This window comes from Alligator mississippiensis, chromosome 13, assembly GCF_030867095.1.
Source record: "Alligator mississippiensis isolate rAllMis1 chromosome 13, rAllMis1, whole genome shotgun sequence".
NCBI classification, from domain to species: Eukaryota; Metazoa; Chordata; order Crocodylia; family Alligatoridae; genus Alligator; species Alligator mississippiensis.
This window is the reverse complement of record NC_081836.1, coordinates 22,954,776-22,967,745: the sequence shown is the minus strand read 5'-3', so window position 1 is coordinate 22,967,745 and position 12,970 is coordinate 22,954,776. Positions and strand designations below refer to the sequence as shown.

The 12,970-nt window shown below is 52.2% G+C and overlaps 1 protein-coding gene across 1 annotated transcript; it reads right to left on the bottom strand.

Annotated features, from left to right (window-relative positions):
• Positions 1–737: 737 nt before the first annotated feature.
• PERCC1 (proline and glutamate rich with coiled coil 1) lies at positions 738–11,816 on the bottom strand. The gene is made up of 2 exons (XM_059716283.1): positions 9,471–11,816; positions 738–2,277 (listed from the first exon to the last, which is right to left on the bottom strand). The coding sequence occupies exon 2, from the start codon at positions 2,231–2,233 to the stop codon at positions 1,385–1,387; it is 849 nt and encodes a 282-aa protein (XP_059572266.1). The 5' UTR covers positions 2,234–2,277; positions 9,471–11,816; the 3' UTR covers positions 738–1,384.
• Positions 11,817–12,970: the final 1,154 nt, after the last annotated feature.

The window sequence follows — 12,970 nt, the reverse complement described above, 5'->3', positions numbered from 1 at the left end:
AGGAGTCCGTCTATGGGCTGCAAGCCCCTGGGGCATGCCCCCACCCTGAGAGCACTCTGTAGGGGAGGGGGGGGGAAGGAAGTGTATTGCCAGCCCACAACTGCCTGTTTCCTGCCCAGCAGTCAACTGTGCCTCCAGACATCCCATCAGCCCTGCCCACCCATCCTCTGCTCAGGTCTTTCCACCCCCACCCAGGCAGGGGGGCCTGTAGTGGGACCTCCCCCCCCACTTCTGGGTAAGGGGTCAGTTTCAGGGCAGAGGCAGGAGGGCAGCCCTGTACCCAGGCTCTTGTTTTCCTCCCAAGGGTGGGAGATGGCTCTGATTGGCTGTAGGTGAATGGGTCAAGCAGCCGATTGCAGGCAAGTCTCCCTTTGCTGTGCCTCTCAGGGGTCCCCCAGGCTGTGCAGCAGTGGTATGTCCTGGCTCCATAGACATGGAGTGTCATGGCAAACGGTGGCTCTTTCTTCAACCACACACTGGTTCCCTCTCATCCCCCTGCAGACTTTCCATGGGCTGGGTGTCCCAGCAGAGACATCTGAGGCCTGGCTGTTCCTTAAGGTGCTGAGCACCTGCAGCTAGTGTCCAGACTGGTGTGCCTAAAGGGCATGATCCAACCTCAAAACCAGGGGCTCCCCAGGGCAGGATGTGACCCCCTCTGTGACATGGCCTTGCCATCAATTGCAGCCTGGGTCCCCCTGGCTTGGGTGACTTCCAAAGACACCACTGACACACTCCGCCACTGCAAGGAAGGGTTTATTCACCCTAGTCATTCCTGTTACAATCAGAGGAAAATAAAATTAAACGTGTTCCTTGCTACAGCAGCTCTCAGGCCTTGGCACATCCCAGCTGAGAAAGTCCCACATGGCACCTTTCCAAAGCCCCACTGACAGCATTAGAACCCTCTCTTGTAAAAGCAAAGCCAGTTTTATCATTAACCAAGGTGGCACATGGCAAGGATGTGGCTATCATATGGCGGCAGCTGCAGCTTGACACTGCCCAGTATCCTTGCCGTCCCTGCAGAGCACACAGACATGGGTAGTTTGATGGGACTGACACAAAGGCTGATGCTGCAGCTGGGAGAAGTCCAAAGCCCATCATACTTAAAAAGCAGGAGCAAGGTAAGGCCCAAGGTTAATGCGCCAGGCATCAGCCTGGTTCCTGTGTGCTGCCTACAAACTAGAATGGGGCAGAAAGTGGGCACAAGAAGAAATATGGCAGTCTTACCCACAGTCACTTGGGACAGGGCAGGTGGCAGGGTGTGCAAATTCCCATTTGGACAAACTCCTCAGTACCTTAGGAGCATGTAGCTTCCTTCCAGCAGCCCCTAGCTTGGTCCCAGCCTATGGGACTCAGTGAAGCTGACTGGAGCCCTGGCACCTCTGCCTCACAGCACATTGAACTGATCAGCTTCCATAGCCTGCCGGCCCAGCTCACCAGCGAGCTCCCTGCTGGCATTGGGCAGCTCCTGCCCAGGCTCAACAGTCCAGTTGGCAAGGAGGTCACTGAAGTCAGGCGTGTTTGTGTTGAGGATGCCTGCAGGGCCAGGAGAGGGCTCTTTCCAAAAGGATGGTGGCAGCTTCCTCCTGTGCATGGGGGTGATGTGGGCATACTTCTTCTCCAGCCGCAGCCTTCTGCTGTCAGAGACTGTCTGCTTGATGTACTGCCTCAGGCCATATTCAAAGAGCTCAGCCAGTGGTCCCAGCTTCTGCCCTCCATCCTTGTTACAAATGGACCTCCAAACCTGCTGGTCTAGCTGCCCCAAGGGCACCTGAGCACTGTGGGAGTCCTCATCATCCAGTTCCCCACTCTGGGCAATGTGCATCAGGTCTGCATAGTACAGCTCCCGCCCCGATCTTTGTGGGGAGAAGCAGTCCTCATAGATGTTGCAGGAGTCAGGGTCCTCCTCCTTGTCCTTCCTCCCAAAGTACCTCTGGATGTCACTGCTGATCAGCTCTGAGAACCTGAGGAGCTGTAGTGTCATTTCTGCATCATGTAGGCTGGCAGTGGCTGTGACTTCTTGCCTTTCTCCACCAGGAATGGGAGCAGTGGGACTGCCCTGTGATTCCACCTCCTCCATCTCCTCCTCCTCCTCCTCCTCCTCCTCCTCATCTTCCTCCTCCTCAGACAATTCTTGAAAGTCCCTATCCTGGTGGACAGCAGGGTGGAGAAATGAGTGCTGGAAGGAAGTGGGCAGTCTGAACTCTGCTGGGTTCCTGATTACTCCTGCAGCCATCTCAGCTCACTTAGAGATGGACACCACCGGCCTTTGGACTCACTCTGCAACGGAAACACTGTTAGGCCATGCTGATGGAACATGCAGGGAGGACTGTGGTGCTGCAAGTCCAGCCACACTCCAGACCGCATTGTGAGTGGTTTAAAGAAATCAGGCCTATGCTTGTGTATGAGATCTGCTACCTTCTCATTATCACATGCTGGCATAGGTGATGTGTAGGAGGTGCATGGGGGTGCATGTGCACCCCTTAAGAGCGAGCGCTCTTGGCTTAGGCAACGGGCAGGGGGTGCAGGTAGAGCACTGGTGCCCCACCCCCGAGAATTACAGCCGGCAATTCCGGGGTCAGCGTCCGGCTGCAGCGGGACCTCCCCCTGACCACCGACACTGCCGCAGCCGCCTGCAGATAATCCCTGCTCAGCCCACCCTCGCTGCTAACATCGGTGCAGCTGCCTGCAGGAAGTCCCCACTTGCTGCTGCCACACCCCACCATCAACAACGCTGCTGCCACCTGCGGGTGGTTGCCATGCTCCCCCAGCCTCAGGAGGCACGCATTGCCTATGCATGCTGGTTTCCCAGACAGTGGCAGGGAGCCATGGTGCTCAGTGTGCTTAGCCCAGGCAGGGTGGATCTGTGTGAGTGAGAGAAGAGCTGGGCCCACTCCTGATCACAACCTCACAGCATGACTCTAGGGCAGTGAATGGATCGCCCTTGCTGGGTCTTGCTCTGGTCTTGCCCAGTGTACTGTGGGGCTGGGACCCTAATGCTGAGAGGATGCAGCTCAGCAGTGACCTGGGTTTTGGAGCAGGGCTGCATCATGGGTGACAGAGCCCATAGGCAGTTGCTGTGCATCAGATGAGTTATGCACAGGATAAGAGCTTTATTGCACAACTGGAGCTGGAGGTAGCCATTGATCCCCTGGATCATGGTGTATGCATAAGTCTAGTCAGGCACCAGATTAATCCACTTGTATGGAGTCCTGAGACCAACACACCAAGACCTTTGACACATATGCCTAGGCAAGAGTATGGAGAAGTGGAGGCTATCCAATATCTACCATCCCCTCTTTAGACCACTGAGACAGAATCCAAGACCAAGTCCAGATGTTCAGCACCTCAGCAGTTGTAGCTCATGGAGCTGTACTGCTTAAACAAGCAAATAACTCCCCCAGCATCTGCCGGCCCCGGGAGCAGCACAAGGCCACACAGGTGTGGGGGGGGGATTGCCATGCAGCTGGGCATGGCTTCCAACCACCAGACTGGTATGTGCCTGGGGAGAGGGGCCTTTTGGAAGCAGAAGGACCAACTCTGGAGTTCTTCCCAGGACCCAGGCTAGAGGCAAGACCGAACCCTGACCTCCCTCAGTCTATGAGGCAAGCAGCATCCTTGATTTCAGAGGCAGCCTCTGGCTTGGTTCAGTGCCACAGAGCTGCCCCTTCTCTTGACTCACTCATGTCACAAAGCCTTTCCACTGCCCAGTGCCCATTCATATACTTTGGGGCAGGGGGGACTCCTATGCCATTAAGGCACATGGTAGGGCTGCTAGCCATGGGTAGCACTGGAAGGAGGGCAGGCACTGATTCCTCATGTTCCCAGCATGTCACAGGAGTGCTAGGATGGAGGGGCAGCTGAGCTAAACGGGTAGACGTGATCAGGACTCTGACCCCACAGCCCCTTCCTCCTATGGCATGAAACAGAGCAGCCCTACCCCTGCTCTCATTTTGCTCTGCCCACCTCAAACTCCAGCCACCTGTTGGCTTCCAGAGCTGCTCCAGAGGCCTTTCCATCTGCTGCAGGCTCTCCTGAGAGGGGTCAGTGTCTCAGGGAGCTAGTTCTCATATCCTGGATATTCTCCAATGCAACTCAGGGATTTCAAGCCTCAGGTGGTACTCCCTGTGCTGCAACAGGTCAAAATGTGATGGGACTGAGAAAACCCACAGCTGACTGTTACAGAGTCAACTCCAGGCTGCTTGCAGGGTGCCTGAGCTGTAGGGCCAGGGACCCTGCAGTGTTCCCAGAGCAGCTGCCATCCTCAGCGAGGGTCGGTGTGCATGGGAGCTGATGGCCTGTTCCCTGACCCCAGTGGTCCACAGCCCCTGCCCACTCTGCAACCCAAGTGTACTGTGAAAGTGTGACCCTGGCCAAGGGTCATTACTCTGTCTTCCCCCACACTCCCACATATAGTGCTCTGAGTTTCCAAAAGCACATAATGCTTCAGCCTAATATTTGCCTTGGGAGCAGCTGGTTCTGGGCAGCCAGAGTGCCCTGTAGCCTGCCAGATTCTCTCTCTACCTCAGTCCCTCTCCCTAGGGCAGACCTCCCTGTGCTGCAGTTGCCTGGCTGTACTGCTGTTGTACAACCTGGCCATGCCTCTTGCTGCAGGCCCTGACAGTCTGTGTGCTGGCAAAACTCACCCCTGTGCAGCTTCATGGGGCTGGAATGGTGGGCAGGGCCCTGGCATTTGCAGCACTCTGTGGCTGAGAGTTAAAACACTTGAGCCTGGCCTGTACCCGCTGCAGCTGCCATGGGCAGAGCCGCCCACCTCTACAGTCACATCTGCTAGCAGCAACCCAGCTGGCACGGCACCCCTGTGTTATGCCCCCAGCGGTGTCTGACTGGACTTCTTCCCTCCCCAGAACACTTCATAGCAGGCCAAGTTCCCAGCAGACCTACTTGTGCCTACTGGCCCTGCCCAGAGGAGCTGGGGCTGGCCCTCTCTTACTCACTGTTCATTCGAGCATACACAGCAGTGTTAAAGCTAGAAGACAACCCTGGGGCAGACTGGGAGGGCTGATGGGGGACACAGTTGTCCTGCAGCACAAGAGCAACAGCTGTTACTACTGCCAGCTCTGATGCTGCAGCTGGCCCCACTCCTGCAGGTACTTTTACTACTGCTGCCATGCAGGCCACAGCTCCTGGCTGTTGGACTCTGCACCCCACTAAGCCAGAGCAAGCTGTAGGCCCCACTTCCCCATCTCTAGGCACAGATGACAGGCTAGAAAGTCTCAGACACAGACCTTTGCTGCAGCTGCCCTGTTGCAGTGGCTGCCAGCTCCTGGATACCTGGTTTCACTGAGTGGAGTAGCCAGGAGTGCCAGCCCCCCCTGAGCTGGAGGGCAGGGAAGGCTGCAGACCCATAGGTAGATCTAGGATTTTGAAAGGCCAGGTGCAGATGGTGTGGCACATCATCACATATAAAGCAACACATGGGCGCAGATAGAAGGGCAGCTCTCAGCTGTAACTCAGAAAGATTTTTGCAAACTGTTCTAAGTTACAGCGTTACCTCAGACCAAACAGAAGTTCACTGTTGGTTCCAGGGGGGAGGGGAATCTAGCTGCCCACTAGGAACCTGCAGCCAGGTTCCCATAGCAATGACCATGGCTCTGTGACAGTACTTGCTGTTTTCAGACTGGGAGGGGGGGAAAGGCAGCAAAGGAAACTCCTTCTTGGGGCTCCCCAGCTGGTGCTGAAGGGTGGGGTGGGTGAATTGGATGTTTTTAAGCCCTCCCCCCTCCAATACACCCACCCCACCATCCTGGGAGGGCTGAAAAATGTCAAGACTGAACTCCCACCACTCCCTTTCCCCCTGCCATTCTGAAAACTGCCATAGGCTGGGAGCTCTGCAGACACAAGTTACAAAAGACACTACATTTTGAAATGTCTTTATCTGTTACTTCATGCAATGAGGGGTCAGATTTTCACCTGATTGTCTATCTTTGAAGCTGTCTGCAGCCATGCATTTGTGTTTGATCATGGCTATAGACTGCTTTCTGTGGCCAGATCTGGTGAAAATTGTCACTTCTGTCCGCACCTGGGTCCTAGAAGGTTTTCTTATATTGAAAGGGGCTAACTGTATTATTCACTTAAGATCAAAGCAAAAACTAAATATAACTATTGGAATGTACACTAACTTGCTAGAGTATATATGAAGTTTAAAACAACACAACCATCTAGGCAAACAATCATCACAGGATATTGTATCATCAGTCTTGTAGTCATTCTAGTTAAATGTGCATCCCTTATTCAGCTTCATAAAACAAAATCTAGCCCTGAGCATCTTGACAGTGCCTCCAATACTTCAGTCATTCATTTCTACAGCTGAGTTAAGGTTTTAGCTAGAGCTAAAAATAGTCTGCAGGGCTGTAAAATAGAAGAGAGACATTACCAGGAAGGGCTTACAGACAGAAAAACTGCAGAAGAAAGGATAGGTTGAATAGTGAAACATTAAGACCATTAGAAAGGAGAGATGGTTGTTAACACCTGTGGAGATCAACAGGAAGGGAGATGACAGAAGTCAGTGGACTCTCTCAGCACTACTGAAATAGAAATGTACTGCTTCTCCTAAGCAACTGGTTTTAAAATCTGGGTGGAGGAGGGATCAAAAGGGGGGTGGGGGAGGTGCAACTGCACTTCCCGATGATCTGCCTCTGTACAGGCTCATGTTTTCTAAAGTCAGCTCAAGCTTCCTGTACCTTGCAAAGCAAAGCCATCAGCTCCTGCTTGTACTACCTTCCATGTCCAGGTGCAGGGGACTCAGGATTGGTCCTACAGGAGCAGCCATAGTATGATCCATTCCAAATAGTTACCCTTCACCTTCCCTGGGAGGAACCCAAAGTTCTCTGCCAGCTGGTGCTCAGCCTCAGTGGTGCTCTGGAGGCAAATGCCATTGCTGTTTCTCAGAAGGAGAAGCTGAGGTACAAGGCCACAAGTGACATCCCTGAGAAGGAGCTAAAAACAGCCCAGAAGCCCTAGCCCCAGCCTCCTCATCTGACCAGCAGCCAGCCCAGCACTCCTGAGACAAAGAAAACTAAGAGAAACAAAATGAGCAGTTATGCCCCAAGAGAGAAACCAGTGGCCAAGAGCGGGAGCAGGATGGCTAGAATATAGTGCTGGGAATCAGAACTCCAGGTATTAGTCCTTGTTTTGCTACTACCTTGCTATGAGGTTTTGGGCAGGACATTTCTCCTCTCCATGCCTCAGTTTCACCTGTATTAAACTCCCCTAGTTGAGAAGGATATAAATATTACTGTGCTCTGTAGAAGAGAGCAGTATAAAAAGACTGAACTATGAGATCACCCCCTGACATCACACAGACAGTCCCACTCCTACCTCTGAGAGTCCAGATCCCTAGTAAGCAGCCAGCACATGCTATGTGTGGAAGGGAGGGCAAGGACCCATGGTGCGAGGATCTGGGGGGCTGAAGCTCTAGTGACCAGCCTAGAGCAGGTGGATGGGTTTGGCTGGGAGCCTGGCCAGCCTCTCATCCTCATACACTCACATGGTCAGTGGCCTTCCAGGGGTAATAGACCCTCACAGGGACCTGTGAACCCTCACTTCTCTGCTGGAGTATTATGGAATGGGCCTAATCATGGTCCCAGTCTTACTGGCCCTATATGCTCCCCTGATGCCCCTGGGGTCACTTGGCATTTCTACTGGTGCAGATGAGTTTGGGATATCTCGCCTCACCAAAATGTGATTCCCCTCATGACTTACTGTTTCTCAGTGTGTGTCCATCAGAAGTACAGTAAATGCTCTGTTCCATGGGGAATGGGGGATGCCAGTTAATCAAATATGCCAGTTAATCAAATATGCCATGTCTGGTGCACTAGAGCTTTCACTCTCTGGCATCAGTGTGCCAGGGGATGGGGAGGGGGGCCCCGTGCAGGCTGCTTTGTTCCAGGCCATGGTCCACAAGGAAGAAGTGGGACTTGGCTCGTGGTGGCAAAACTGGAAGTGGGACTTCTGGTTTCACTTTTGCCACGTCCCTTGGAAGGAAGATTTGTATTGACAGATGCCAGTTAGTGGAGCATTCTGGATGGTAAAGTGCCAGATAACATGGCTTTTGCTGTGTGGATTTCAGCATCCAGAAAGCTTTCACCTGTGACCTCTGTGATCCAGCAATAGGGAGGCAGGGCTCACTCCAGCCAGGACCTCTGCAAACCCCAGGACTGGGTGACCAGCTCCTTCCCACTACAGGGACCAGTTTTTAGGGACCAAAATCTGGCATACAGGCAGAGCCACTCCACAGAGGGCTGTTAGCAGCCCTGAAACTGTCAGGCATTGGTTTTATGGACCAATCACTGTGTTTGAGGTCAGGAGGAAGTGCCCATGGTCAGATTCGTGCAGACTGTGTGGGGTTTTGCTTTCCTCTGTGCCAGGGGATGTGGCCCGGTGTCTGGGATCTCTTGAGCATGTATTGACAGCATTTCATAGAAGTGGGACACTGGCTGCTGTGGTCCCTGCTTTGCCTGTGGCCTGTTTGACAATGGTCTTGTGTAGAGTTTGGATTATGGTTTGTATGGGATGGTTTGGATAGGGATAATCCTGCCTCAGGCAGAGGGTTGTACTAGGTGACCTCTGAAGGTCCCTTCCAACTCTACTTCTCTATGATTCTCCTTTATGATTCTATGATGGCAGCAAGTCAGTTTCCAGGGCCCGTGAAATTGCCTAGTTTGTTGATACTGGCCCTGATGCAGGCACATTCTGGCATCAATCTGGGACCAGCTTTCTGAATTCAGGATGAAAGTCCCATTTCAATGAACCCTCAAAATCCCAGGGCACCATCCCAAATTCAGAGCTGTCCTAGGAAATCCAAAAGGGCTGATTGTCTTTACTCCCTGGCTTTCTTGAATTGAACTCCAGGAGCCTGAAGTGCCCTGCCTGAGCCACTGTCCCATCTAGCTGGGCCTTCCAGTAATGTTCACATCCATTCAGGAACTCCTAGGGCCAGGTGCTACTGTGGGATGGCTACAGAGCATCTAGGCTGAAGGCAAAATTTGGAAAGAGGCTGCCTGTGGGAGTGCACTGGTGCAGCACAAGAGCTCCTTGACCCCGGCTGTGCACTGAATACTGTGCACCAGTGTTAGGGCTTCTGGAAAAAGGCTCAGAAATGAGCCCCTGGTTGCTCATCCTGGGCAGGGAGCTGGAAAGATGCCCTGATAGTAGTGGTGCTGCAAAGAAGGTAAAGGGGACAATCCTGCTCCAGAGCCTCCCTGGAAGGATGGCTTGGAGCCAAGCGGGGGGAGGATTTCTCTCCCCTCTGGGCAGTCAAACTGCAACAGGGGACAAGAGAAGCTTTGGGTAAAAGCCCCAAAGTCATAACATCCCAATTACTTAATTACCTAGATTAAAGGCCCTGCCCAGCCCTCAAACCCAGTCCCCACCCATGAGGTGTCATTGGTAGCAACATCATTCTTTAGCTGCAACAAAATCATCCCCCTTTTTGTCAGCTCTGCACTTACCGAACCGCCACAGTCCCGCCATGCATGGGCTCCCAGCTCCTGCCCCTGGCAGTCTTTCCATCTGGGGCTGAAGTATTTATAGTGGTGGAGCAGCGCTGACGGCTGGCAAATATTTGGTAGCTGTATTGTAATAGTAGACTCAGTAAACAGAGCTTTGGTTTGCTTTAGTGCCCAGCAACCAGAGAACACTGCAGAAAGGGAGCTGGGGGATGGAAGATAGGGCTCACCTTAATGGTTGACTACCCTGGGGATTTTCAAGTGCTGTTCCTGTCGATTCACCTATTAAATCCACAGTCACAGCTGCCAAACTACCCTGCACACTTGTGCCGAGGGCTCTTATCGCCACTGCTGATTGGAGGTGAAATCAAGCTTTGTCAAATAGGCATAAAATTAAATTTCATGCTATTTTGACTCCTGGAGTAGGCATCTTCTGAAGAACATAATGCTTATCAAACAACCCTTGTGCAAACAATAGATGCCTGGCCACGGTGGGAGCTTGCTATAGACACAAGCCTCCCCATTGAAAACAGCCTCCTGATTCAGCTGCGGGACTGGACACTATGGCCTCCTGAGACTGTCTACAGACCTCTCCTCCACTTCCATCGGTACAGCTCTCCTGGACCTCACAGTCACTGTAGATTTCCATGGAGCCCTGGAAAAGTGCGCTCTGAGCTTTGCTTTGTCACCATGAGCCACTCTTATTCTTTTATCCACCTATTCTCTGGCTTTTAAACTGTCCAGCTAAAACCAAGAGCACATTTAGAGCCATTAACTTATCAGTTCCCTGCTAAAGAAATATTTCACCCCATATGCCCGCTAGCTAATTAGTAGCTGAAGAATTTTGCTGGCCTCCCCAACACTGTACCAGGGCATCGGGATGGCATGGTCATGAGCACTAGGCCAATGTGTTGGTGAGTGATTTATTGGTAAAGCTGGGATCCTGGGGTAATTGATTTATTGGTGCTGGCTACTACTATAAATCACAGATAACAGTATAATATTTTTGTTGAGCAAACTGTTGGCTGGAGCACACAGCAGCTTTGTTATTATCACTGGCTGGGGCTCTTTCACTTGCCAGCCATTTGCAGGGGAACAACCTGATCTGTTTCTGTTCATCTCAGGCAGGGTACTGCAAAGCACAACGTGGCTGACTGAATGCCTTGGGTTTGGCCTTTGATAGCCCTTCAGCCTAGGCACCCTAACCTACCCCAGTCTAGGAAGAGACAGGCTTTTGCTCCATCCCCTGGCCTGCAGAATTCACCTGGTATTCAGTTCTCCACAGTTCCTGGGATCACCACAACCCAAGATCTTTTGAAGAGAAGCAGATAACATTCAGCAGGACAAGAGTCTCAGCAGGACCTCCTGGCTCTGGCATTCTTCTATCCAGCAGTGTTTGAGCGGAAGGGCCACTAAGGGATCTCTCCATGTGCATGAATATGGAATTAATATTGCCCAAGTACAGGGAAACTTTCCATACTCCAGTTCATATGCACAGCTCTGCATCAGGCACAGCCATACGTACCAAGGGACCGTGCACAGACAAATTAGATGCAGGCTAGGAACCCCTTGTCCAGCACTCAGACACTTGGTACTATCCTTTCAACTGTCTCTGCATGCTACCAGTCTACCACCCCCTATCTACTCATAGGACCCTCCTCACTACCACAGCTTCTGAGCACCTGAGCTTGCTTATGTTCACAAGCTCCTGACAGGGCAGGATTGTTATCTCCATTTCACAGCTGAGAAATGGAAACACAGAGAGGCTAAACACCTTGCCCAGAGTTATGCAGGGAGTCTGTGGCAGAGCTAGAGACTGAAGCTGACACCCTGAATCCAAAGTTACCAGGGAAAATGCCCAAAGCAGTACAGCCTCCAGCAAACAGCTTTGATTATTTCAGAAACAAAAAGTAAAACTTTACATGCATTGGCATTAGCAGATTCAACAGAAAGTACCTTAGGATTCACACATGCAGATTCAACCCATTCACAGTTCTCACAAATCAGGCTTCCAGGGCAGGAACCCAGATTCAGGTGTTGCTTCAGGTACCATGGTCTCCAGCCCTGAAAGTGCAAAGAGTAGCAGCTCATAACATCTCCATTCCCTCCTTCTTCCATCCCTTCTGGAAACAACAGCTCAGCTTTTTTGCTTCTGCCCCTGCAACAGCTGGCATAGGGACAGAGGTGTGGGAGCTGAGAGCCCTTGGAGCTGCCTCCTGCCTATACTGGGGAGAGGGAACCCTACTGCAGCTTCCTACCAGATGTGGGAAAAAGCATTGCAAAACTACCTGAGGGGAAGATGTGGAGGTGGAGTGTGAGATGGGACTGATTTGGTTCATGGAAGGGGGGTTAATATGGGGGGGTGAAAGTTCCAAAACCACCTCAATAGGTGTGGGAGACCTTGCAAAAGGATATGCCTCACACATAGAGAAGTAGGAAATGTTCAAAACACCAGAAACAGAACAAAACTACAATTCAGGCGGTGAAAAAAACTGGTGGGTTTTTTTTTTTAGCCAATTTTGTGATTTCCGAATCTAACTCATGATTTTTGCTTAACAGTATCATTAGCTCCACCAAGAGGCCTCCAGCGGCACTGACAGAACTCCTCCAAGAATGAGGCTGCTCTCTGGAAAGACAGTCACTACAGCTAACAGCTGTCTGAAGATAATACTGGTGAAATCTCAACCACCTGATCAGCCTTCCACATCCTGGAGGCAAAGGGTAGCACTCTATTCCCTTCCCATTCATCTAAGTGTCCAATTTTGATGGCATTTTTGGCCATCTAAGTGCCAAAACTGCCACTTACCCAAAAGCAGGATTTCTATTCCTGGCTGCATAGCCAGTACATACACTACTGTGTATGCCTTGCTGGTGGTGCACATGCCCATTCTGCACATAGGCTACTCACTTAGGAAGCTAGAGGACTTGAGCTCTAGCCCCGCCTGCCCTTGGGTGCCTTGAACCTGATTCTCAGTGGGTGTGTCTACACATGCATTTGATACAGGAGCAGTTTACTCATGAGTAAACTACTTGGAGTAAATGTTCCTGGACAGGTGTCTACATGTGCAGGGTGTTGGGAGCACATCTGCTCCTGCCCCTGGCTCTAGGCTCTCCCTGGGTGCTAACCCAGGGGCTGGTAGGGAGCAGCAGGCCAGGAGAGAGCTGTCTCCTGACTGCCCCAGCAGCAGGGAGTTCATGGCCCTGGTTTCTCAATCAGGGACAGAGGACTTGGAAAGAGCCATAGGGGAGGGGCAGGTCCCAGGCCCCTGCCCTGATCTTTTAGTGGGGCAGCTAGCAGTGAGCCCCCCACTGGTGGGCAGGGGGCTGGGACCTGCCCCAGCCCTGCAACTCTTTCCAAGCCCTGTGCCTCAATCACCCAATTGGGTCATGGGGCTAGGACCTGCCCCTGACTGGGACAGTTCCCAGCCTCTGGGATCACAGTGTTGGGGCTGGAGAGCTTGTTCCCTGCCCAGATGTGCAATCATGGAGCTGGTTAGGGAATA

Coding starts and splice junctions, on each gene's coding strand:
- PERCC1 (XM_059716283.1), bottom strand. CDS start 2,233: ATGGCTGCAGGAGTAATCAGGAACCCAGCAGAGTTCAGACTGCCCACT.